Source organism: Acytostelium subglobosum (genome assembly GCF_000787575.1).
Source record: "Acytostelium subglobosum LB1 DNA, scaffold: scaffold10, whole genome shotgun sequence".
NCBI classification, from domain to species: domain Eukaryota; phylum Evosea; class Eumycetozoa; order Acytosteliales; family Acytosteliaceae; genus Acytostelium; species Acytostelium subglobosum.
The window spans coordinates 744,517-770,371 of NW_012236523.1; the positions used below are offsets into that span (position 1 = coordinate 744,517).

Below are 25,855 nucleotides of genomic sequence, written 5' to 3' on the forward strand. Positions count from 1 at the left end.
CCACCTCCAACTTCAAACCCTTTCTCAAGTCATCTTTGTCTCTGTCATTGATCAATGAAAGAGATAGAGATTGAGTCGATGTCACCTCCTTGCTGTGGTCGTCGTTGATGTAGTTGATGTTGTAGTGATAGTGGCCAGGGTATCAACCTTGCACGTGTGTCTATTGAGGTTGGCTGCTCGTACTGAAACTACACAGACGACACAGACATTGGAGTTGCAATCGCCACACTTTACAATCCTGTCGCCATTCGCATTCTTTTGAAGCGTGTCTTGGCATATTGGACAGTTGACAGTCTTCTTCTCACCCTTTGGCTTCACAAGTTGAAGCTGCTTATGTCGTTGTTTGATAGTCCATTCACTGTGCAGATCTCTGGTCCTTGTGGCAATCGATGGGTTGTTATAACTTGAGTAGCTGTAGATTGATGCCGTCCTCTCGGGCACCTTCTCATGGGCCACCTTGTATATGACGTCCTGGACACGCTCCATAAAGACCGCTTCGTTCGAGGCATCGGCTGCACACTCACCAAAGTGCGAGTAGTCCTCGATGGGCATGAGACAGTCCCAGCAGAAGGGCTTCTTGCACATGTAGCAGATGACCTTGGCGCAGCCACTCGTCTTCTCGATGAGTACCGAGCATCGTGGACATGGTTTGAAGCTGTATTTGTGTTTGGAAAGGAAGCTAAACACCTTGTCAAACAACTTGGCCGCCTTGGACCTGGCCTCCTCGGCTGTTATGCGCTGATCCTCTATCCTGGCCTCCAATGTCTTCAACTCGGTCACTACTGGCAGTCGTTTGGAATCCACATTGAATAAGACCTTATCCTCTAATGCTCTCTTGTTATAGTCAGTATCACAGCTGACTCCTGGATGCCATGATGTGTCGCACTTGTGGCAATGCGAGTAGAAGCATCCATCGCAAGTGACTGTGTCCCACTTCTTGTCGTATCGCGCTGCAAACTCATGACAACGCTTGCATTGTAGTGTACCCATCAGACCAACCAGTGACAGTTTGAACCTTTCATAATCTGCCGGTTTCAATATCGACTTGACAATTGCGTCATCAATCATCTTGCCACATCCAACATCCGAGCACTTTATATTCTCTGGTCTTCCATCTGCACTGTTGATCACACTGATTGATTGATTGATTGATTGATCGATCGGTGGATTAGACTCGGCATGATCACGTGGAACTATTCCATCACACTCAATCAATCAATCTTACCAAGTCTGACTTGTACACTCCTTGCATTGATGATGCCCACAAGCCAGGATGTAGAACTGATCGGGAGGATATTCATCATAACAGATGGGACATGTGTGATGGTTGTCAAAGAACTTGATCTTGAATCGTCTAGAGTTGTGCTCCAACAGTGATGGTACACATGATTTGAGGTACTTGTTCCAATGTTGCTCTGCAAACCAAACTGATCGCAATGACTCTTTGCACTCACCAATCATCAAGTTATCAATCTTATAATCCTGATCGATGCCCAAGTATGCCAATGACTCATCCCTCACCCACTCAATACATTGGAACAACACTGATTGATCTGGACTCCAGAATGTATCCATATGTTTGATCATCCTCTCCATGCTCTCCATTGACAACCCTGTCATTGTTTGATTGATTGAATGAATGAATGAATGAGATATGGATTGGAGTGATTGATGGACATGTCTACATACATGATGAACCAAGCCAGAGGTATGGAGGTGATGAACTTGGATATTGATCATCGATTGTGATGATCAGATTGACTGGAGGTAGTTCGACGATTGGATATCTTGTATCCTTGCCACCTGACACCTCTTCAACAACTAGATTGAAACAATCCTGTAAGTTTATATTTATAGTAACTTGATATGTATTATCATCAATAGTTGATAATTGATCTGAATAGATTGATTTCAATACTTCAATCTCTTGTTGACCTGCTGATTGATAGTCATCAACATCAACATCCTCCACATCTTCTACATTTTCAACAACATAAATATCATCCATTTGTATTATTGTTATATCAATATTTATTATTATTATTACTATTACTAGTGTGACATTGTTTGTTTGTTTGATTGGTTGATAGAATGATTGAATGATTGAATGGTTGGTTGGCTGGATGAAGCTGGATGAGAAACATTCCTTGTTCTTGTGCAATTCTTGGATCATTCCTTTTCAAAGTGGGGAACACAAACCCTCAACCCTAACCCTCGCCCTAACCCTCGCCCTTGACCTCGACTATTACCTCGCAATCTGCAGATTGATCAACGATTGTCATTGGAGTTTGGTATGAATGACAGGAGGAGGATGTTTGTGTTTTATTGATTGACTGGGCTGTATGTATTGATTGTTGAGCCAGCCAAGCCTAACCAAGTCAAGCTAAGTCAAGCTTAAGCTTGTTGTTGGGTGCTGCTGGGTGTTGTCGTTTGTCAATACATATTATATTGATTATATAATCGTTGTTGTTGTTGTTGTTATTGTTATTGTTGTTTACTGCTGCTGCTGTTGATGGTTGATGATGTTGTTGATGATGATGATTTGACTTGACCATCAATCGATCAATCAATAGAGGTTGGTTGGTTTCTTAATAATATTCACCGCTGAAGCCAACCTGGATACCCTGTTGCTCGGCGTCTACATATACACTGGATGGGTTGTGCAGGCCCAGATCCTGGTTGTGTTGCTGTGCGTACTTGTGGTACTGGACGGCCTGGTCGTGAATGTTGATGATCTCCTCCTCGGTGAGCTTGCGCACAAACTTGGCTGGACGGCCTGCCCACAACTCGCCCGACAGTACTCTAGCGCCCTTGGGCAGGATAGAGTTGGCTGCCAATATCGAGTTTGTCTCGACGTATGAACCTGGCTCCAAAATCGATCCCATTCCAATCAAACAGTTCTCCTCAACAGTGCATGCTTCGAGTACACAGTTGTGACCTGTAATGTAGTCGCATCATATTTGATTGATTGATTGATTGGAATGATTCCAAAGTGATTGATTGAGTGTTGAGTGTAAGAATCATATGTCCCTGTTTGATTGATCGATCGAGTCAGTGTGATCACACAACATACCGATGGTTGTGAAATGACCAATGACGGTTGATCCATCATGGTCCAGTGACAGAGGTCTTGTGGCCTCTCTGATGATGGTTCCATCCTGAATGTTGGTGAAGTTTCCAATGTGAATTAAGTTTACATCAGCTGTGATCGCATGTCGTGAGGTAGTATGTGTTAGTCGATCAATCAATCCAATCAATCAATAGTCGATGTCCGTACCTTTGATAACACAGCTGTACCATACGGATGATCCATAGTTGAGTGCAACATTACCAATGATGCTGGCAGATGGTGCAACAAAGACACTTAGTGGCACTCTTGGGTATAGTCCCCAAACAGTTGGGATAGCTATACTGTTCTTATTGTAAAATGGAATGAGTGTCTTGTGCTTGTTGTCTAGAGGGGTGTGTGGCGCGTGATATGTCAGCGAATGATCGATCATCATCATCAACATTATCATCATCAGGTCTGTCAGTCACTCGGCGGACATACATTGATCCAAGTATCGCTCGATATGGTTCTCATTCTCGTTGAACTTTTTCAAGGGAGTAGTGTCGTATGGCAACTGATTGTCCTTGTTGTTCCAGTATGTGCAGAACGATCTGACCTGCTTGCCATCGGCACCTGTCGACCTGTACAATGTAGAGACGATAGTCGTGCTCTTTCTACAGAACTGTTTGATCATTCTGATTATATATATATATATAATAAGTAGTAATAAGTTTGAGTTGTAATGTGTAAAGAAGAGACTTGAGTGTGAGTCTCGCGATTCTCTTGAACTCACTTTGATCATTCTGCACCCAACCCTGCGCTTTCTAATATTTATTTTGCAAAATCAAAATAACGTTACTGAATGATATCGGCTTGGACCTCGTACATGTATGTTGTTGGTATGGAATCAATCCAAAATATAACTGTTGCGACTGGACCAGAGTGGATGATTGATCAATGATTGTGTTTTTTTAGATGTCAACACAACAAACAGTATCAACTACATCCACAATCTAAACAATATAAATGGTATATTATTGATGTTGATTGACATGTCTCGTCTTGTCTATGTCTATCTTTGATGTTTGTGTTGTGTCTAGAAGTGATAGAGAGCCAATGGATTATCCATTTTCAATCCAGAACTTGTCTAAAGGTCAAAAGGAGCTAAAGTTGTTCACTTTTTGAAAGTTTGAAAAGTAAGTTGTGAAACGAGTTTATCGTTATTGCGCATTGAGGCATACAGATACGCATTCATACAAATAATATAATATATACAAACAGATAATTAATATAAAAGGATGTCAGCTATATTATACGAAGATACATTCGAAGTCAAGGAAATCGATCCTGATGGAAAGAAGTTTGATAGAAGTATGTGATCGATCATTCAATCATTCACTCGACCTCAATCACATCAATTGATTGATGTGATCACACAAGACTACAATAACACATACAACAACTACATCATCAACAACAGCAGCAGTATCGATTGTAAACAGCATCAACAGCATCAACAACAACAACAATATACGCATCATTAGAATGTTTGATTGATGTAGTTACTAACATGTCTTGTGCGACAAACAGCATCTAGATTCATTTGTTATGGCGAGAGCTATGAGATGGATATGCATTTGGATATAGCTACACATATCTATCCAATGGAGCATGAGAAGTTCAAGATGGTGTTGGCTTCATCACTCAGCTTGGATGGCTCGATCGACTCTGGCTTCGAACCAAGCAACAAGCCAACACTTGCCGATAAGTTCGACTATGTTATGTACGGAAAGATATTCAGATACCAGAAGGACAACTCTTCATCCAAAGTGTAAGTGATCATCCTCAATCAGTTGAATGAAGTTGATTGATCGACTCGCTTACTCATTCATTCAATCAATCAATCAAATGAACAGTTCAATCTTTGCATCATTCGGTGGACTGCTGATGCTGTTGATTGGCGATCCAAAGTACATGCAGGGTCTGGAGCTGGACGCTCGTATTTACTTGTTGATTAAAAAGATATAATGATGTTGATGATAAAGCAGCACAAGAGGTTCGCTTCCTCTTTTGAGACTCGGACATCTTATCTTTTCATTGATTCAATCATTCAAGATGACATCGTGGTTGGCCATACTTCAATGGCTTCCTCGGTCACAACTTGCTCTTGCGATGGCTCTGGTACTGGCGCTGGCGCTGGCTCGGACACTGGCGATGGCTGTGAGGCGGGTACAACTTGCACGCCATTGGCAATTGTATTGATGATCGTCGTCGTCTTCGTCGTAGGTATACTCTCTTCTGCTGGTGAAATTCTATTTACATTGTTGTTGTTGTCGTCTTGTTCGTCTTTGTGTTCTTCCTTGTCATTATCATCATCATCATCATCGCTTAAGTAATCAGATACATCATCAGTATCGCCCGCCAGCACTGGCGGCTTAATATCAGAGACAATGTCACCATTGTCCATCAGTACAAACTCGCTTAGATAGTTCTCTGGCGTGATGTCGTTGAGCATCTGTAGACACGATGACAGGGCGTTCTCGTAGTTGTCGGGGAAGTGATCGGTGAGTAACGTGCTCGATATAATGATCTCGCCAAACAGTGCCGGGTTGGAACGCTCCATCACATGGTGCTTGTCGCGTTGCTCCATCTTGTATATCCTGTAGATGTCGCCCGGTGGCAGCATCGTGCTCTCGGACAATATGCTCTTGGTCGCCACGATATTGACCTCGCGACTCACGCGCAGGAAGCCTGCAATCTTGTTGGTCATCTCCTCGCCCAGCGTGTTGCCAGCGGCCAGAATCTGGAAGGACTTTTGAATGAGGTTGGTGTTGCTCTCGAGTAACGAGCAGACCATTGTCTTTAGATGTTCCAGTGATTGGTAGCTGAGTCGTGGTATCATATCGTCGTTGAGTACAAAGCTTGTGATCAATCTCTTTGTACTCTCGTCCAGCGCCATCTCAAACGATGTCACGCAAGGTGGCGCGAAAGCGTAGCAATGTATCGGCAGGTCTGGGTACTCTGCGTGGAACAACAACGTGAACAATGCCGCTGTGCCCGCGCCCAAGCTATGTCCAACTGGAACCAATCTATATCCTGGATGTTCCTGTTTATGTTGATTGAATGTGCGTCAGTGAGAATGTCGTTGGCTGATCAATCAATCATCGCTCGATCATACATCTAATTGTTGTACAAGAAGTGAGGAGAGCTCGTTGAACTTGTTGCGGGCACATCGCAGGATTCCATTGTGGGCGTAGCCTTTGAGGAACTTGGTGTTGGTGGCCACGAGGTCGGTGAGGATGTCGCGTGCGTGGAATGTGCCGCGAATGGATAGGATGATTGATTTGGTCTTGTGATCAATGGCGACAAAGTGTCCAGGATCAAAGTTGGTGCTCGTGAATCGATAGCATATAATGTCGTCTTTGCCAATGCCTGTATGCTCGCACAGCACCTGCACATTCAAGCTGTCGGTGCCCGTCACACCCTGTATAACATTGCGCTTGGTATAATAACTGTAGACGTACTTGGAGCCAAAGCTTGCTGCGGCGAATCGCATGTAATGTGATGCCAATCGTACAAACTCCTTGTCCTCCTTATGCTCGCCCGATGCAATATGCGCGTTCTTATAATAACTATCCAACAGCAACAAGCCTGTCAACATGTCGAACTTTGAATAAGGTACATCCTTGAAGAACTTTGTGAACAATGTCTCTATCTCTCCCAATGCCTCCTCTCTTCATTGATTGAGTGAGTGAGTGAGTCTTGCAAGTCTCGCGCCATACCATATGAGTGATACATACGTCTCTGGTGAGATGAACATTTGTTTGATTCGATTGTTGAATGTCCTGAATGAACTCTGTATTGATGAGAACCAGGAGGATGATTCTTCTTGTTGTTGTATCCCATCATGTATTGGTGGTGAAGTTGAAGGTGAAGATGTAGATGATGAAGATGAGGAGGATGAATTCAAACTTGGACTATGTAATATATCATCGCCAGTTGTTTGAGCAATGTCTGGATAAGTCATTGGTAACATCTCAATTGGTATTGTAAAGTTGACAGAGTTGGAGTGCATATGTTCGAAAGGGTCGCACTCACTAGAGTCCACATCCACAACAGTCGACTTGTTGAACACAGGTGTTGTTGCTCTACTGTTCTCTAAATGTGTCGTTGCCGTGGTCGTCGTAGCATTGTCTACCGCTTTGTTTGTTGAGGATGTCATAACCTCAACAACAAGGTCATTATGTAACAGTTCTCGCTCATGTTCATGTTCATGTTGCTCAGAATTAGAGTTTGAGCCCAACTCAGTCATTGCTTGCTTCTTTCTTCAAAGTTGTTATATATATATATATATAATGTATAATGTAATGTAATGGAATGTTTGTATTAGTGTAAGATGAGTGAATGAATGAGATAAAGTGAATGAATGAGAGAAGGAAATAAAGTGTTAGAGGTGGTGGAAGTTCTCCAAAACATGAGAGAGGGTTGCGCGTCTAAGACAATTTGTTGCAACGTTGGTGGGGTTCACTGTGAGAGAGTTCTTTCGGCTTCATTCTATTCTTTCATTCATTCCACCAAAGGTTAACAGATATTTATTTTATTCAAATGAATAATAAATAACATTACATTACACGACTGGCTCATAATATTATATTATATGGACACATTCTGGATCAAGGTATAAAGTAATTATCTCCTTTTAAACTTTAATAATTACATGTTACTTTGCCAACAGGATTGATAATTATGTTTATTGTTGTTGATGTAGTTGTTGGAGCATTGTAATCAATCAATCAACCAATCAATCTGTTAGTTATGCCACATCATCAGCATCATCATCAACAACAACAACAACACCCCACAACAACATGATTAGATTCTTTGAAGAGTCGTCTTGAAGTCTTGTTTGCTTAAGCCACAACTTGTTATTAAGGGGGATGATGATGATGATGATGAAAGCAGTTCAACCACCTGTTGGCTTTATTCAATCCAGTCGAACAGATAGATACATTCAGACCAGAACAACCAAGATAATGATAGTACGACAAACCACTCACCCCCAATAATACCTGTTGTATGGTTCCAACAACAAACTAACCAACCTGCAAACATAATGTCTAGACTAGTCTTTAGCCATGTTGTACAGGGTTGGCCAAGAACTAAGTATGAGTGAGATGTTGGCCCAAGACGTAGGTGTGGGATTCGCCCTCTTGTTTTGCCCATGATGATGTGTTCAGAGTACCGATCACGTTGATGACCTTCCATTCGTCTCCACAAAACTTAAAAATAGGGCCTACTTGATCGAGTGATGGACCACACGAATCGAGGCCTTGATGATCGGATCTGACTCCAGGAATTGTTTTCAATATGGGCCTGCCACTGCGCTCTACTTTCCACGATGTATGGATGTTACATTGATTGATGCATCAATCATCGCCTCCTTTTTCAGCGGCTGTGATCTAGAACCTCTTCACTCATACCCACCCATCATTCAACAAACATATGTTTGGTCAGGTCCTTCGTACAGCCATCCTTTGTCGTCCCAATTCTGTCTTGGCAGCTGGCTAGCTGACTTGGTTCCGTCATCCGTCCATCCGTCCCTTCACAATCATGATCAACATTTATGTTTGAGTGTTCCATCGATCAATCACTCATTCATTCATTCACATTATTCAATCAAACAAGGTTGTAATATTATTATTATTATTTATTATTTATTATTATATTTAAGATATAGATAGAATATGAAGTTACATATATTCTTTCTATCTCTAGCACTGACGGTGTGTGCTCTAGTCATCCACTTAAGCCCCGTCAATGCCACCATCTCTACACCTGCACCCAAACAATATCCTGGAAATGGTTTTATGTAAGTTGCCATCATCATAATGGGATAGTTCCACTCACCCAATCAATCACTAACTCACTCACTCACTCCGATCAATCAATCAATCAATTCATAAAGGTATGATATCTTACAATTGTCTGGTGTTGATTGTAATACTGGATCGAGTTCAATGATCTCCAGCTCTTTGGCAAATTCGTTCTATACGGTGACAATCTCTGGCACGCAATACACTGCACGTGGAACATTTGGCAGTGTGATCAATGCTGATCACGCCAATTGGTTGGCCACAAACTTTGCCGCAAGGGAGGCAGCCGGTTATTATATCGGAGGCTATCGTCTTTCCACATCCGACGACTTCTACTACCCTGACGAGAGCCCCTTCAGGGGCCAGAAGCTGTACACCTACTCCAACGGTCGCTGCTACAAGTACTGCGCCTTCCCCCAAATGTCCAATGACCCGACCAAGAACCAGCCCACCCCCAACGGCATGTTCCTCCAGAACAAGGCCAAGGTGTGGACCTCGGTCCCTGCCTACACCTGTTCGGGCTGGTTCCTCGTGGAGTGGATGAGCAACTTTGCGCCCTACGTCCCATCGATCCCCACGATTGGCGGTGTGTTCACAATAACCAATCTTGTGAACGCCGTCAACAACTTTGGTTGGTTCTCTATCTCTGTGTACGTGGTGGACGCCAGTGCCAACAACGCAGTCCTCTTCACCCCAACCTACCTCAGCACTGCAGGCAACACAATGACCTACAACTTCTCGTCGGCCAATCATTATGGCGCGGGCATCACACCCAAGATCCGTATAACAGACGTTGGCGGTGGCGGCATGCGTACCTACGACTTGCCATTTGAGTACGAGCTCCCTTACGCCTCGATGGTGTACCCACCCAACAACATGCAGTCTGGCTCCACCCTGACCATTGTCGGAGGCAACTTTGGCGATGGCACATCAGGCGTGCCAACTTTCTCGTTCGGTACCAATCCAACACCTTGCACCAATGTCCAATACCTGGTGCCACACACAGTCGTCACATGTACAATGCCCTTCACACCCTCCGACACCTACTACCTCTATCCATTCACCATCACCCTTGCAAATGGAAGGAAGACCCAATCCAATCCCCCAATTTGTAAGTTGTTATGGTTGGAACTATTCCGTCGCCAAACACTCAATCATATATACTTACCTACCCTATAGACCATGCTCCAACCTTGCGCGCCATTAGAATTTACCAGACTGTTTCTGCAGTAGCTACTGTCAGGGCTGGCATCTCCGTGGCCACTTCTGTCGACAACAACAAGGCCTACCAAGGAATCATCCAAACTTATGATCAGATGCTCTTCATCAGAAAGATCATCCCATTCGACATCACCACCAGCCTTTGGGTTGGTGCCCAGGGTTCGTTCGGCAATGGAGTAACTATTAGCAATTTGGGAGGACCCCGCGATAACCAAGTCCTCACCGCCCCCAACTCCTACGCCTGCTCCCCCGGCTACTTCTGCTCTGGCCTCTCCAACTTGCCAGGATCCGGTGTCTACTCCTTGGGCTACAACCCCAATGATAACACACAACCTGCCAACATGAATGGCAAACCCGGCGGTGGCGAGCTCACCTTCTTTGGAGTTGACCCAGCCAACGCCACGTCCAACCCTGTGTTCCAGATCGCCACCACCGGTGACACCATCTTCTTCAACGTCGCCGGCAGTGTTGGATTCCGCTACAGTGCGCGTGCCTACTACCTGGACGGTGTTGCTGGCCCTGGCCCCATCACATACATCAACTCCACATGTCTCTCGTTGTACATCCCTGCCGGCTCAGGACAGGCCACTCACAACCTCAATGTCACCATCGAGTCGATGCCATGTTTGACCGGAACATACGTCTACAAGCCATCCAACATAGCTTCAGTAAGCTCGGTGTCTGCGCTCGGTGGAACGATCGTTGTGAATGGTATCAACTTTGGTACTGTTGCCAATCAGATCGTTGTCCTCATCGGAACACAGCCATGCACATCGGTGAGTATTCTCGTGAACCATCTGAAGTTCCAATGTACCGCACCACCTGGCAAGGGCGCCAACCTCATCCTCTCAGTGTCGGTCAATGGACAGACAACCACTGGCTTCTTCAGCTACGATGCCCCTGCCATCACCAGCATTGTTCAGACTGGCACCCAGTTGTTGATTACCGGTACAAGCTTTGGAATCGACTCCTCCGCCCTGGTCATCACCCCACCATGCCCACAGCTGGCCGCATTCACCACCACTGCCATTCAATCATTTACATGCACCTACCCAATCAACCCGACCAACGCCGGCTACAACGTCTCACTCGGCAACCAGAACAGCAATATCTACGACTTTGCATGGCAGCCAACTATCAGTGACGTCACTCCCACCCACGTCGCGCCAGGTGGCACCGTCACCATCACCGGTACATTCTTGTCCCTCACCCGTTACAATGGCTCGCAAACTGCTAACGGCATCTCGATCAACAATCTCAACTACTGCACTGGCGCAACATTGCTTGATGTAGGCGCTGCCAGTATGAGGATCACATGTTCCGCCCCTTCATCTCAGGGCACCAACATGCCTTTGAAGGTCGTCATCGATGGCAAGTCCACCTCCACCCTACCAATCACCATCAACATGCCAACTACCTCTAGTATCACATTCAGCACAACCACCAACAATGTTACCATTGTGGGCAAGAACTTTGGCGATGACCCTTCACTCATCACCATCTACTTCAACTTGATACCCGTGGCCGTGGACCAGGTGCTCCAGACCGGATTGCCTATCGGTTCCAAAACACTGATTGCTCGCGTGCCCAACAACGTGGTCAGTGGCGTCTATGGCATCAAGGAGTATGGTATCTACAGCACTCCAACGACATTCACGCTCATTCCTACCGTGACCAATGTCCAGGGCTACACCACACTTGGTGGAGACATCCAAGTGTCTGGTTACTACTTCAACCAGGTTGATTTCAACGGTCAGCCCGTGGCACTGACATGTAGCATCAGTGGCATCAAGTGCTCTCCGATCGTCTCGACTGTCAGCACCTTCTTCACTTGTACAATGCCGTCGGCTACAGGTATCAACCTGCCAGTGGTGGTCAAGGTAGGCAACGTATCATCGACCAGCAACTACAAGATCACCTATCCAGCCCCAGTGATCACCTCCCTCGTCCAAGAGGGCACGTATCTCTCCATCATCGGCACTGACTTTGGCAAGGACAACTTTGTAATTGATGCAAAGTTGTCCCCCTCGCTCACCTACGCTGTGCCCACTCTCTACTGGAACACTGGTACCATTCGCTTCCCCCTCTATTCCTACGTTCTTAATGGACCAGTCTCGGTCTGGGTCAACGGACAGACATCCAACAGTCTCTACCTCACACTCGTACCCATCATCACCCTGGTCGATGTGCCATCCACACAAGGTGGCCTCATCGGCATCACTGGCAACTTCCTCTCTGGCAAGGACGCAAGCAACCAAGATTTGAGCATCGTGGCGATGATCGATGGTACCATACCATGTGACGGCGCAGCATCAGTCTCAAACTCCAAGATCACATGTACTGCACCAGGAGGCACAGGCACTCAGCACACAATCACGCTTACCATCCAAGGCAACAATTCCAATACAATCCCATTCAGTTACAGTCCACCAACACTCAACCCAGGCGCCGTCCAGGCCAGCAAGAAGTTCACAATGACTGGTACCAACTTGGGTGGCAATGTCAATGTCGTCAACTTTGTGTTTGGTACATTCAACACACCTGCCAGCAGCGTGTCCAATCACAACACATTCGATGTCTACATCCCATTGGCAGCAACCAATGGCTATGGATACGTAAATGTCGACGGTCAGAAATCAAACAGCATCTCCATCAACCTCCAGCCGACCATCACTTCGGTGACCTCTGTTGGCGTTCAGGGTGGCCCGATCATCATCTCTGGACTCTTCCTCAACACTCTTCGTCAGAACGGTACCAACACAGACATCTCGATCACCATGCAGAATGGTCAGGCATGCCAGTCAATCGAGAAGCTGGAGGACAACTCTGATGGCTCCAACATCAAATGCACTGCTCCAGCGGGCACTGGCAAGAGCAAGATAACTGTGATAATTGATGGCCTTTCCGACGTGATCGACTTTGCCTACGGCGCGCCAGTCATCCAGACGATCGAGTCAGACTCCAGCAACGTGTTCACTATCGCCGGCACCAACTTTGGCACGGACCCATCGGCCGTCGTTCTGACCTGGGGCAGCACACCAATCAGCACCTTCACACTCAATGGAACAGCCATTGTATTTGGAGTGGGCAGCACCTTCCAGAACAGCCAGGTCTACATCACTGTGGGTGGTCAGATATCAAACAAAAAGAATGCCAACCTTGTGCCAACCATCACCTCTTTCTCGAACTTGGCCACATCTGGAGGCCAAGTCTTCATTAGTGGTAGTTTCGTCAATCCCAACAACCTCGATGGCTCACCATGCACCGTTGTAGTCCACATGGATGGTAACAACATGGACATCATCGTCGATAGCGACTACATCATCTTTGACGCACCAGCCGGCTCTGGCACTGGTCATACAGTCACGTAAGTAGTCTCCCAAGTGTTACTTCTATTCTAAGTTTGTACTAACTCAATCAATGCAATGAATGAACAATCTCAATAGCATGTCAGTCAATGGTGTTGCAGCCCTTGGTACTAATACCTTGAACTATATGCCTCCAAAGATCGGAACGAGCACGCAGGATGGACAAGCACTCACCATCGCCGGTGACAACTTTGGCACTGACGCTAGCAAGTTGACAGTGCCAACAGGTTGGACTGTTACCAAGGTGGTACACACCTCACTCGAGGTCAACCTCCCACCCACAACACGCAACCAGATCATTTCAATCACAGTGGACACTCAAGTCTCCAACGACTACGAAGTCTACTTGCGTCCAGGGCTCGCGTCAATCACAACTGTTACCGCTGATGGTGGCAACATCACCCTCACAGGCATCTTCCTCAATGACAAGCGTGACAATGGCACCAACACTGACCTCTCAATCCGAATCGACTCCACCATCTGTGTGTTCGTCTCGACCACCGGCACCAATTTGGTGTGCACACTTCCTTCTGGACCATTCTCCCACAGCGATGTCACAGTGACCGTCGATGGCGTGACAATGGTCAGTGCCGAGTCCTACTCGACAAACCAGCCAACAGTGTTGTCAGCCTCATCATTGGTGTTCCAGCAACCAGGTGTCGTCACCGTTATGGGAACCAACTTTGCCCAAGGTCTCGTAATCAAGATTGCCTCTGTCGACTGTGACAACCCTATCCTCATCTCGTCTACGATTGCCACATGTGAGTTTGTTGCCTCTGTACCACAATCCAGCAATGTTGGCCTTGATGTTCTTGTCTCTATCGGCCCCATTAGTGGACATGCCGCAGTGTTCCTCTACAACACCAGAGAGTGCCCTGCTGGTTGTGCAGACAACGGCCATCAATGCCAGTTTGGATACTGTGTGTGCAAGACTGGATTCGCCGACCCCTCATGCTCCACCGTGGTCTCGGACCCCGTCACTGCCGCACAGCCCAACTCTACCACCGTCGGTTTCCCCCTCAGCTCGGACGTGAACTTCTTTGCTGGCCTCACCTACATCCGCGAGGTCAGTGGAAGTACTCCAATCAAAACACTCTCCTTCCACGACGCCACATGGGTGCAACAGGGAGCAACTGTTGGAGATGAGGACGCGACCATCAAAACATTCGTGGCCACCTTCACTGGGGAGAATCTCGTCGTCACACTCACCGCATTCACCTTTGGCGTTCCAACCAATGCTTCGTTCGCAGGCGAGACCATTCCAGTGCCCGCCCACACCGTCAAGCACACAGTCAAGGTCGAGCATTGGACATTCGCCGATACGGACAACTCACTCCAAGTGGTCTACTCTGGATTCTACCCAACCACAGTGAGATACAACTGCTCTGATGCCAACGTTGTGCTCCGTGCCAATGCTAGCCGTGGCGAGTTTGTCATTGATTCACCAGTTGGTATACTGGTGACTCAATTCTCCAGCAGAGGTTATGTTGATGGCCGCGTTATGGTCATCCATACCAACCGCATCGCATCATCCGACCCAATCTACAATGGCGCAGCCGCTGGCACCATTCACTTGGGCGTCAACATGCAATCCTTTGGCAATAGTATATCGTTCGACCCAACGTTCATAGCCTTTAAAAAGCCAGCTCTTAGTCCAGCACCATCATGTCCAACACCCACCACATCAACTACCATCACCACCACCTCGACTACCACGGCAACTACTACTGCCTCGACCTCAGCTACCACTGCCAGTACAACAGCCACTACCACCGCCAGTACCACGACCACAACGACTACTACCCCAGCCTCTACCACAGCTGCCACCACCTCTGATACAACTACTACTACTACTACTACCACTACCACTGACAACCCAAGCTCAACCAATGTCGCTACCACAACAACGACAACAAGCACTACCACAACTACTGGATTGAGCAGTGCCAGTGCCGTCCTTCCAAGTTTTGTAACTCTGTTGGCTCTCGTTTTTATCTCCATAACTATATAATAAATCAACTTGTAGGATAGGGTATGCAAACAGAACAGAATGATCAGTTTGTTCTGAGCTCTATGAGCCTAAAAACAATGGAGATGGGAGCCATAACGTAGAAGATGTACATGATTACCATTCCTTGATCAGAAGAAGAACTAATGGTGCAGTAGGAGGGTAGCCAACAGTAGACTTCACGAAAAGTGCAGCTTACTAATAACCATGTTTCCTATTGAATCTTCTTACTATATATTCATTAATACCTGCATAACCAAGGGTCATGATTGAAAATAGAATAACAAAACATAAATGAAGCTCTGATATTTTGGGACACTTCTCTCCTGAGTATATATATTCTTGGCATACTGGACACTTTGATTTATTACTCTGTCTATTATAGTTTGTCATTATAAAGGGATTTTGATTATTTGATTGAAGTTCTACTATTATTTGTTAGTTTCCAAACTGGTTGATAAATTTATAGATTGTCAAATTATTGCAAGTCTTATAAAAATAATAATAATAATAAAGTTAACTAGATCTTTAGTTGAATTTATATTAATATAATAAAACTACTTATTAATATAACCATGTTTCTTATTCAGTCTATAATAATAATACTCTATTAAACCAATTCCACCTAAAGTTATAACTGAATATATAATGACCAAAGGTAAAGGTAGTATTGGTACATTTCTACATCTCTCTCCTACCCTAACATAAATTCCGCAAACTCGACATTTATAATATAAAACTTCACTCTCCAAGTTATCTATTGATACCATCGTATAATTATGAATGTTTGACAAATAATAAATGATTAAGTGAATGAATGATTTAATTATTATTATAAATAATTTATATATTGTTTTTTTTCGAATGTAACATCAATATTGTTCAATTTGAATTAATTAATTAATTTAGAGGTTTGGATCTGTTTTGCAAACTCAATATGATAAAATCATAATTCTATTTGAATAGAATTCTATTTCTTCTGAAACTTCATTCATATTAATAAAGTTGTGATTAAAATGAGTAAAGATGTGATCAAGATGCACCAGAGTTCATGGACTAGCAGAAGGATATGTTCAACTTTTCAGAGATTGCCATGTCTATCCCTGGTATCGATGAGGCAATGAGTTTCTCCGAGGTGATGAAGCTTGTTCAAAGCATGGAGTTCTCTGTCATTGTATTCGGCACAACGAGGTTTTCATAACTTCTGTTTTGAGGTTTTGATCAAAACCAGCTCACTGTTTTGAGGCAAACAAAACTTGTTGAACCAAGTTTCTTCTTTTGTTTAGTTTAATCTGTGTCCCTGACTTTGTTGGTTGGACTGTGTGTCGATTCGAAGTAGAATACTCTGTCTTCTGATCAAGACAGTCTCATTCATACACTCATATATATCTTACTTACTTATACACAGACACACACACATTTAATGGACAACGAACAAACGCCAACTGGGACAAAGACCAATGTGGTTGAGTCAAAGGCGTTGCTCATTGTTGGCAGTGATAGCTTTGAGCATCGTCTCATATTCAACTTCACCGAGAAGTACATTGCCATTAAGATGTTGGGTGCCACTGGTCAGCGATCAATCAATTTCACATCAATAATCTTTTATGAGTATGTCTTCAACTCAATCATTCTATCATTAGTTCACTCACTAACGCATTCATTCATAGTATACGCTTAAGCGATGGAACATTGACACTTGGAATGAAGTACTCACCAAAGGACGAGGCTGTGTCAAACCAATCGTCGATGCCTCTTGCCAACTTGGACATGTCATGTTCAAACAATTCAATGTCATCAATCAAGCCAACCATCTACAAGATGGTGTTCAGTATCAATGAAAAGTCCACTATGACATTGTTGGAAGACAGTCTAAAGACTTCAAGCGTCCAGGTGTTGAAGACTGAGCAAAGGCATTTGATGATGGCCGAGACTGTCAACAATGAAACTCTAACAAAGTACAGTCTGGAGCTTAACTTTGACAGGTTGAGCAAGATTGGTAACATATGTCCACTGCTCGTGTTCATGCATCGTATCCTTGTCAAACCACTTCCACAGGACCGTCACACAAAGGAGGAAATACTACTGGATGAGCTTAGAGTCATCACCATCAAGCCAAAGTCACCCAATGACTTTGACACCTACAAGGACTACATCGACCTCCTGGCCAGCTACAAGCTCTACCCAAGGCTAGCACTGTACATATTCATGATGTTGGACAAGTAAGTACACTAACTCATTCAATCAATCAATCAACCAAACTAACATCATCCCATCCATCGTCCAATCAATCAAGTGCATTTGGCAAGAGTCATATACCAACATACTTAAGTATCACATACTGTATATTTGGCACACTACAACACAAGTGTACAAAGGGTCTGGCCATCAAGGGGCTGAATGCCGACGAGCTAGACCATGCAACATTATGTGTGTTCATCAATCGACTATTAGATGATAAGCCAACCGATCCAATGGCTTCGGTGGTTCTACTTCAACTTGGACTGCCAATGGCTGACTTCCAGGGTACATCAGAGCTCAAGACCAAGTATAAGGATACAATCAAGCGTATTATCCATTACCTCAAAGATGACGTACTACTTCAATATCCAAACTCCAACCATTACATCAATCACATCAGCCACTTTATCGACACTCTGGTCAACAACAACTTGGTCATAGAGTGTTATGATGAGGTCACAACACCATTGGCAATTGTAAGTTGGGCAAAGTAAATCACCTGATGAGGACACAGATACTGACGTACACGATAGGAACCAAACAAACACTCAAACAATATACTGGCTATGGTCCAATCATCCAAGGTGATCAAGGCTCCAAACTTGGCAAGCCACTATATTGATGATCGTAAGTTGATTGAATGATTGAATGATTGAATGGTTGTTCTTTACAAAACTAATCCACATCAATAAGCCAAAGGATTGAAGCCAGGAACCATTGCATTCAGAGCCATTTATCATACAGTGTTGGTCAGGAAGAAGTATCAATTGACTGATAGGTACGGACATCGTACTCATTTCCAACTGCTGGGTGTACCACGATCAATCATTGATGGACTGCTTGACAATGCATTCATCATGAAGCTACTTGGCGACTTTAGAGCAGAGTTTTACAATCAATTCAACAGTGAAGCCATCACCAAATACTTCTCCATCATACTAAAGGGATCAACTCACAAGAGGATCAAGGAGCTGTTTGCGATAACACCAATTCTCACTCTTCCTACAAAGGAGATCGTGGACCTAATGAAGCTCTTTGTCAAGGAGAGGATTGATCCAATCCAGGTGATCTCTACATTGACCTACATCTTCAACAGTCCTGGTCTGGTCCAAGCTCAATCTGATGCGATCGTCAAGTATGGACCATCATTTCTCCCATTGATCGCTCTCCACTGTCCGGACTATGTGTTCACTCAGCAGCACCTTGAAAGCATATCAAATGTATGTACATTTTTCAATCAATCAATCAATCATGTTCACATCTGACCAACGCTCCAGGCCACTGAGGTTCAGGTTGACAATGATCAATTTGGGAACAACGACCAAGATGGAGGAGAAATGTTTGGAGAGGCACGGATTGGAACACTTCCATGATAAAATCAACAAGCAGTACTATGACTTGTGTCAGAGGATGGCACTTAGAATCTACGAGAGGTGTAATGGCCACATACCGTCATCGTTTCCAAGTGGCAATGGCCTACCATTGTTGTTACTCGCCAACTCATTCCTTTCATACTGCCTTGAGACCATGAAGGGACAGCCCGACTTTGACAAGGACTATGGCCTCTTCACCAAACTGACATCCAATCAAGACAATTGTCCATGGTCTCAAGAGTGCACCGAGTACCATGGTTTGGTGATTAGGGTAAGTTGGATTGTTGAGATCCGTTGATTGTGATTGATCGATTGGCTAACAACACCTCACTCTCTCAATTATAGTTCAATAGCCTACTCAATTTAAAGTATCCAAGTTCTTATGCCAACCTGAGAAAGTCTGACCTGGATAAACTATTCTCGACACTGGCACTGGAGGCTGAGAAGGCATCATCTACCAAACAAGGCACCGGTATGATCAGGGTTGCCAAACGCCTCAGAGTGTTCTTCACCACACACCCTGTTGGCAAACACATGATTTCCCTAGCCTACAAAATCACTCCCTTGGCCATGCTGGCCTCCGTCGTGATGTCGATTGGACTATGCTACTGTCAATCACTATCCAATGTCAGACCAATCATTGAATCACTGCACAAAGAGTTCGAGAGGATACCAATGAGGAGTGATTCTGGACCATTCATGGATGTGTACATGAAGGTGATCAACGATCTGTTTGGAAATGGTCGCGTCCAGGTCGAGGAAAACGTTGTACTCACTCATGCATTGAAGATCAACATCTTCAGCACGATCGTCGCCATATGCTCCAAGACACCATTGGTCATTGTTGGGCTACCAGGCAGTTCCAAGTCACTCAGCTTCAAGACAGTCAACATCAACCTCAACAACAACAAAGACTCACCAATCTGGGGGTCCATGCCAGTGAGCTTAGTAGGTCTTCCAATCACACAACTTACGACCAGCATCGATGTACTGAGAATGTATGTAAGGTGTGAGGAGGAGCACAAGAAGAACCCGACCAACCAAGCCAACGTTGCCCGGATACAAGTTGCCCTCTTGGATGTGGTGGGCGACAGTGACGCCCTGGGCTCTGTCTTTGAGCACCACGCAATGTACCGGTCAATCACTCCCATCATCCATTCCAACCACATCATGGAGTCACTTCAGCAGCCCATCAACCCATTGTGGACTGTCGTTCATCCAGACACCCCAAGCCCAGAGGATGGAACAATGCTCACTCGTACTACCTTGGCCGGCCACCACAACGTTGAAAAGGTCAGCAAGAGGCTCTGGTCATGCATCTCGACACACATCAATGGAAATGATAGTCCATACCGTATGATGGACTTCAATCGAATGTTGGGATACATGAGGCTGGAACAAGCAAACAATGATTATCCTCTTATCCCTGAGGTGTTGGTCAATGCCATGGAGAGGAGCTTTGGAGGCGTCCTGCCTGAACAATTCAGGAGTGTTGCCAGTCAGTGTGTCGGCTACTTTGTCGCCAACGAGCAGTTGGCCAACAGTGTCACGATAGAGGACAATACACTCAAACGAATCGGCCAAACATTGAGAGCAGAGCTTGGCTTTGTTTCGATTGTGATGGTCAGTGGCATGCCTCAGGAGACCGCACTGGATATACTTCGATATATTGATGCCCATCACTTGACCATCAATGTTGACAAGTCAATGACCTTGTCAAGTCTGGCCGCACAGATCAAACAATTGTGGGTCAAGCCCGACCGCCGTGTCGTCCTGTACAACACCGATCGACTTAATGGATCAGTCCATGAGCTGGTCAAGGCATACCTTGGCTATCCCAACGCTGATGGCGAGATGAATGGCAACCTCAGATTGACCATCCTCTTGCCTGTGACCGAGGCCAAGTCAAACATTTGGTTGGCCAACTATGAGAGGTACCTCCTAACAACAGCCAGTCTACTAAATTGGATGGAGCTTCCACAAAATGGTGCGAAAGATACCCATGTGACTCTTGTCAGACTGATCACGCCACTGCTCAACACTCAATGCACAGCACCTCTCCAGGCCAACATGCAGTGCAATCCTGTATTGCACACAAGCAGCTCACTTCCCATGTATGATTGGATCATAACAGTCATCACTCAATCAATATCGACATGTTTGGTGCCGCCAACCAAAGATCAAGATTGGTTGGCAGCCGACAATCCTTTGGCAGACATGGTCCGTTACATCAAGGGCAACAACGAACTATTGGAATCCTTCATCACAGACTTCATCAAAAGAACATTGTCCTTCAAGGATGACAATCTCGTCGCGTTGGCCTTAGACGTAATCGAGATACTCACCTCAAAGAAGATGAAGGACCTGGACATTGTTACCTTGGTCGCACTCGAGGTCACTCATCGCGACACATTCTACTTCATCAAAAGTACGATGTGTCCTCTCGCCAAATTGGTGCCAGCGCCCAAGGTCGACCCGGTACCAGCAGATGGGGTAGCTGTGGCTGCAACAGCCGCGACCACAAAACTTATAGCATACAATGGAGCAGACACTATCAAGCTCATGACTATAAGATATGCGCTCACTGTCTTGCTTGGAAAACTTCAAGTGATAATGGATGATACATCTAAAGACATTTTAGAAGTGAAGGCCCCTTTGCAGACAGCGATCCAGGGTATCCTCGATCAAGTTCCCATCACGCAGATCATTCACATCATTCATTCAGCCAAAGATAATGATGTAATGACGCTCAACTTCCTCCAATTGTACACAATGCATATATTACTACATTTGTCGAATGAAGGAGGCACCATTGACCACTCTTGGGCCATGATCTATATCATGGTGATGCAGCTGGAAGCCAAGCCCCTCAATGAGATGATCCGTAACCTTGCAATATGCTACAGCACGATCCTTTTGGAGTATTCGACAAGAATCAACATCGATCCATCAGTATTCATGGACATCATCGACCCATTCGTCCCAATCTCACACACTATCCTTCTGGACCTCATTGTTCCTGGATTGTTCACAGGCTACAATGGCATTGCATTCATTCGGGATATACCTCACCACCGGTTCGTCGATGTCATTGAACGATACAATCTGTTGGCCATTGAATCGTTCGTTGGCGATGTAGAGGTACTCCTTGGCAAGGGTCGCATGACCAACCAGATGGTCCCCAACCCCTCGATATTCCAACAAATCGAGGAGCTGTGCAAGAAAGAGGAGAACAAGAAATGGGTCGGACATCTCGGGTTTGCCAGCTTCAGAGCGCTGGAAAGCCATAGGAATCCAACGCTGGTAGCCGTGTTGCTCCAGGTCTATGAGAATATGTCCAAAGTCTTGGGTGAGGTGGAGGTGCGTGCATATTCAAATGGCCACGATCATTTGACGAGGATCAAGCATGCGGCAAGTGCCACACTGTTGGTCGAGCACCTGGCCACCTACATCAACTCGTGCAAGGATCTCCTCAAGGTCACCGACTGTCTGCTAGAGTACTGTGACATCACTACACAACTTCGAGACAACGTATTCAGAGACTACATTCGCAAGGATGATGTCAAGGTCAAGTCGGGCAGGTTCAACAGCATCTACCTGTTGACACTGATCAATGATGACCTGTTGGCGGGAATGCTACAGTGCCACTTGTTGGAGCAGCTTGGCATGGAGTACCTGATCACCTCCGGTGGTCCTTCGCCACTGATCGACATTGTCAAAGCCATCAAGAAGAGTCTACATCAGAGAGCCCAACTGCCAATCGTTCCACAAGAGGAGAAGTATGTGACAAAGACTTGGCAGAGTGTCTTTGTTGAGTTCCTCCAAGCATTCCAAGTGTGCATGACCATGGTGCTCCCTCAATCATTCATCCATAGATCAGTTGGAGATTGTATAATGTACATCGAGCAACTTGGAGACATCAAGCTAGACAGGCAGTTCTCATTAAGTTTGCTCAAGGACAAGTGGAGCATGTGCAAGAAGTCATTCAATAAGTTGATGTCTGATTCAACAAAGACTCCTTTCGTGAAGGCAGTCATTGGACATCATCATGTACAGCATCTCAATGACAACACAATCATATCCAAGCTCCTATTTACATGTATTCCAAACAAAGATGTTAAAGGAAATGACACGACATCAACATCATTATCAAATGGATTACTCATCGATTTGATCAATGCAAGCAATGATCCTATGGTTTTATCCACCATCACTCCATTCATATTTGGACCTTCTGGCGTCAACAACAACAAGAACGACAAGGACAACAACAATGACAACCATAACAACACCTCCACAACCACCAACAATGATGATAACAACAACAATAATAACAACAACAATAACAACAACTCGACCAACTCTACCAACTCAATCAAGTCCACTAACTCGGTCAAGTCCACCAGCTCAATCAAGTCCACCAACTCTTTCAAGTCGCCTGACTCCACGTCCACAAACAACAACAACAACGACTCCACAAACTCCTCCAACAAAATTGATTTCAAAGGAGAAGAACCAAAGGCTTACTTTTTGAGTAGTGTAATGCCACTTTGCGTGAAACCGATTGAAAGCAATGACCTAGACAAGTTCATTGACAATCTAGAGATATCATCCACTTCATGCAATATAATCAAGGACATTCTGGGCCAGATGAACATTGATACAGTGTCCATCCTACTATTTTCAATCAAACAAGGACCTATACTCAACACATTGGTAAAGGAGTTGAAGCGACAGGTACCCGTCGAAGCCTCATGGAACCGATTCCTCAGAATATTGGAGCTGATCAGTGGTGACAAATATCCACTTCCATCATTCTTAATCAAAATCATCAAGCACAAGACAATGATGATGGACAATGATCATGATCTATCTCATTGGCTTGAAGGAACTGGTCTGCATCCAGTTCGTCTGCACGCCATCCGCAGCTCACTAGGAGCTCAATGTACATTAAGTGATTTCGCCAATCATATCATCAACAAAACATGTGATACCAATATCATACCAGAGACATGTCGTCTCTACCTTTTGGACATGCTTCCATAATAAAAGACTCCTCAGGTTGAGTCTTTGGCCCTCCACAAAACTGCCAAATCAAGAATACAATGCAAATTCAAATTTCTTCTTGGAAACGATGTAACGGATACATCCTAAAGTGTCGTTTGTGTGAACAGATGAGTTATGACTGTTTGGATTGAAGAACAATACATATACATACATATATAAAGTTACAGATACAGATACACTATAGATATAATACAATGTGTGGAAGAGCAGTTTGTACACTCAATCCTCAAGAGATAATGGCAAGGACTGATACCAATGAGTTTGTTGGTCGAAACAACTACAGGGCCAGTTACAATGTAACACCTGGTACACATCAAGCTGTGATCACAAACTACATGTCCACCATAAACACTACTACCACTACTACCTCATCAACTACTGCTGCTGCTCCACAACAACAGCAACAACAACAATCATTCAATATGGGTGTTGTTAGAGTTGGAAGATGTGATCGTATTGCAATGGCAATGACATGGGGAGGCATTGGAGACCCTCAGTACAACATCATCAATATAAGATCGGACTCTATACCCAACAACAACCTATTCAAGAGTTTGATCTCAAAGAGACGTTGCCTCATCGTGGCCGAAGGCTTCTATGAGTGGAGCCACAAGAGTGACGAGTCATCCAAGATACCTCCATCACCATACTACTTCTACCCTGCCCCGTCGTCACAACCAGACACATCATCATCATCATCAACATGCCCCGATGTTGACATGTCAGACCTCGACGACAACAACAACATGATGGACAACACAACACAGCCAACACCATCATCACCAACAAAGCAAATGATCTTGATGGCTGGTGTGTTCCAGATCAAAGAAGAACAAGGATGGAGGAGATGACTACCGCTACTCCCTGATCACCACCGATGCATTCAAGGGCATGGCATCAATCCATCACAGAATGCCTGTAATCTTTACAAACAAAGCTGATATTGATCTATGGCTGCGACCATACGACGAGAAGAATCCAGTTGACATACCAACATTATGTCAAATGCTCAAACCATATGATGGTCTATCATTGTATGTATCACTGATATTCAATCATTCACTCATTCATTCAATCATACTAACATTGTCTGAACACAATAGCCACAAGGTACCAGTACTTGTCAACAGTAACAAGTTCAACTCACCAGATTGTATTCTACCTGAGAAGGAATACTTTGCAAAGTCTGGCATTGACAGGTTCTTCCAACCAAAGAGTAGCACTGCTACACCTACATCAACAACATCAACTCCATCATCCACTCAACTCCAATCCTCAAGTGATGACATATCTCAATCAATCTCACAAACTAGTTCACAAACAACTTGCTCTCAGGCATTCTCACAATCGGACCCATCCACGACCCATCATCAACTATCAGCTTCTTCCACTCCATCCTCAACACCGACAACTACGACGCATGTACCAAAATCACCATCTAAATCCAACAAACACAGTGTGACCAGCAAGCCCAAGCCCACATCCAGCAAAGGGAAGCCCAAGCCAACATCCAAATCAGGACTAAAGGAAAACTCGGGAGGAATTGACACATTTTTTAAGCGAATCAACAAAGATTCATAATTTGATTGACTTTTGGTGGCAAAGTCATCATTCTTGCATAAAAGACAACATGTATCATTCATTAGACCATTATC

The 25,855-nt window shown here is 44.8% G+C and overlaps 9 protein-coding genes across 9 annotated transcripts; 6 read left to right on the top strand and 3 right to left on the bottom strand.

Annotated features, from left to right (window-relative positions):
* Positions 1 to 81: 81 nt before the first annotated feature.
* Positions 82 to 2,008, bottom strand: SAMD00019534_057170 (hypothetical protein; the record flags this gene model as incomplete). The annotated part of the gene is made up of 4 exons (XM_012899208.1): positions 82 to 1,132; positions 1,226 to 1,613; positions 1,690 to 1,837; positions 1,919 to 2,008. The coding sequence occupies 4 exons, from the start codon at positions 2,006 to 2,008 to the stop codon at positions 82 to 84; spliced, it is 1,677 nt and encodes a 558-aa protein (XP_012754662.1).
* Positions 2,009 to 2,588: 580 nt separating this feature from the next.
* SAMD00019534_057180 (hypothetical protein) lies at positions 2,589 to 3,743 on the bottom strand (the record flags this gene model as incomplete). The annotated part of the gene is made up of 4 exons (XM_012899209.1): positions 2,589 to 2,938; positions 3,074 to 3,202; positions 3,278 to 3,454; positions 3,551 to 3,743. 4 exons carry the CDS (start codon positions 3,741 to 3,743, stop codon positions 2,589 to 2,591), a joined length of 849 nt encoding a protein of 282 aa, XP_012754663.1.
* A 604-nt stretch (positions 3,744 to 4,347) lies between these two features.
* SAMD00019534_057190 (hypothetical protein) lies at positions 4,348 to 5,074 on the top strand (the record flags this gene model as incomplete). Its single annotated transcript, XM_012899210.1, has 3 exons — positions 4,348 to 4,420; positions 4,640 to 4,880; positions 4,966 to 5,074. Coding segments are annotated over 3 exons (423 nt in total), but the record flags the coding sequence as incomplete, so codon positions are not given.
* An 85-nt stretch (positions 5,075 to 5,159) lies between these two features.
* SAMD00019534_057200 (hypothetical protein) lies at positions 5,160 to 7,361 on the bottom strand (the record flags this gene model as incomplete). Its single annotated transcript, XM_012899211.1, has 3 exons — positions 5,160 to 6,155; positions 6,228 to 6,783; positions 6,850 to 7,361. 3 exons carry the CDS (start codon positions 7,359 to 7,361, stop codon positions 5,160 to 5,162), a joined length of 2,064 nt encoding a protein of 687 aa, XP_012754665.1.
* A 1,705-nt stretch (positions 7,362 to 9,066) lies between these two features.
* On the top strand, positions 9,067 to 15,579 carry SAMD00019534_057210 (hypothetical protein; the record flags this gene model as incomplete). Its single annotated transcript, XM_012899212.1, has 4 exons — positions 9,067 to 10,033; positions 10,102 to 13,510; positions 13,590 to 15,480; positions 15,538 to 15,579. 4 exons carry the CDS (start codon positions 9,067 to 9,069, stop codon positions 15,577 to 15,579), a joined length of 6,309 nt encoding a protein of 2,102 aa, XP_012754666.1.
* A 1,363-nt stretch (positions 15,580 to 16,942) lies between these two features.
* SAMD00019534_057220 (hypothetical protein) lies at positions 16,943 to 19,133 on the top strand (the record flags this gene model as incomplete). The annotated part of the gene is made up of 6 exons (XM_012899213.1): positions 16,943 to 17,130; positions 17,190 to 17,741; positions 17,816 to 18,236; positions 18,345 to 18,387; positions 18,454 to 18,980; positions 19,038 to 19,133. The coding sequence occupies 6 exons, from the start codon at positions 16,943 to 16,945 to the stop codon at positions 19,131 to 19,133; spliced, it is 1,827 nt and encodes a 608-aa protein (XP_012754667.1).
* Positions 19,134 to 19,170: 37 nt separating this feature from the next.
* SAMD00019534_057230 (hypothetical protein) lies at positions 19,171 to 24,179 on the top strand (the record flags this gene model as incomplete). The annotated part of the gene is made up of 3 exons (XM_012899214.1): positions 19,171 to 19,404; positions 19,479 to 22,912; positions 23,009 to 24,179. The coding sequence occupies 3 exons, from the start codon at positions 19,171 to 19,173 to the stop codon at positions 24,177 to 24,179; spliced, it is 4,839 nt and encodes a 1,612-aa protein (XP_012754668.1).
* A 257-nt stretch (positions 24,180 to 24,436) lies between these two features.
* SAMD00019534_057240 (hypothetical protein) lies at positions 24,437 to 25,051 on the top strand (the record flags this gene model as incomplete). The annotated part of the gene is made up of 1 exon (XM_012899215.1): positions 24,437 to 25,051. One exon carries the CDS (start codon positions 24,437 to 24,439, stop codon positions 25,049 to 25,051), a length of 615 nt encoding a protein of 204 aa, XP_012754669.1.
* A 61-nt stretch (positions 25,052 to 25,112) lies between these two features.
* On the top strand, positions 25,113 to 25,781 carry SAMD00019534_057250 (hypothetical protein; the record flags this gene model as incomplete). The annotated part of the gene is made up of 2 exons (XM_012899216.1): positions 25,113 to 25,234; positions 25,304 to 25,781. 2 exons carry the CDS (start codon positions 25,113 to 25,115, stop codon positions 25,779 to 25,781), a joined length of 600 nt encoding a protein of 199 aa, XP_012754670.1.
* Positions 25,782 to 25,855: the final 74 nt, after the last annotated feature.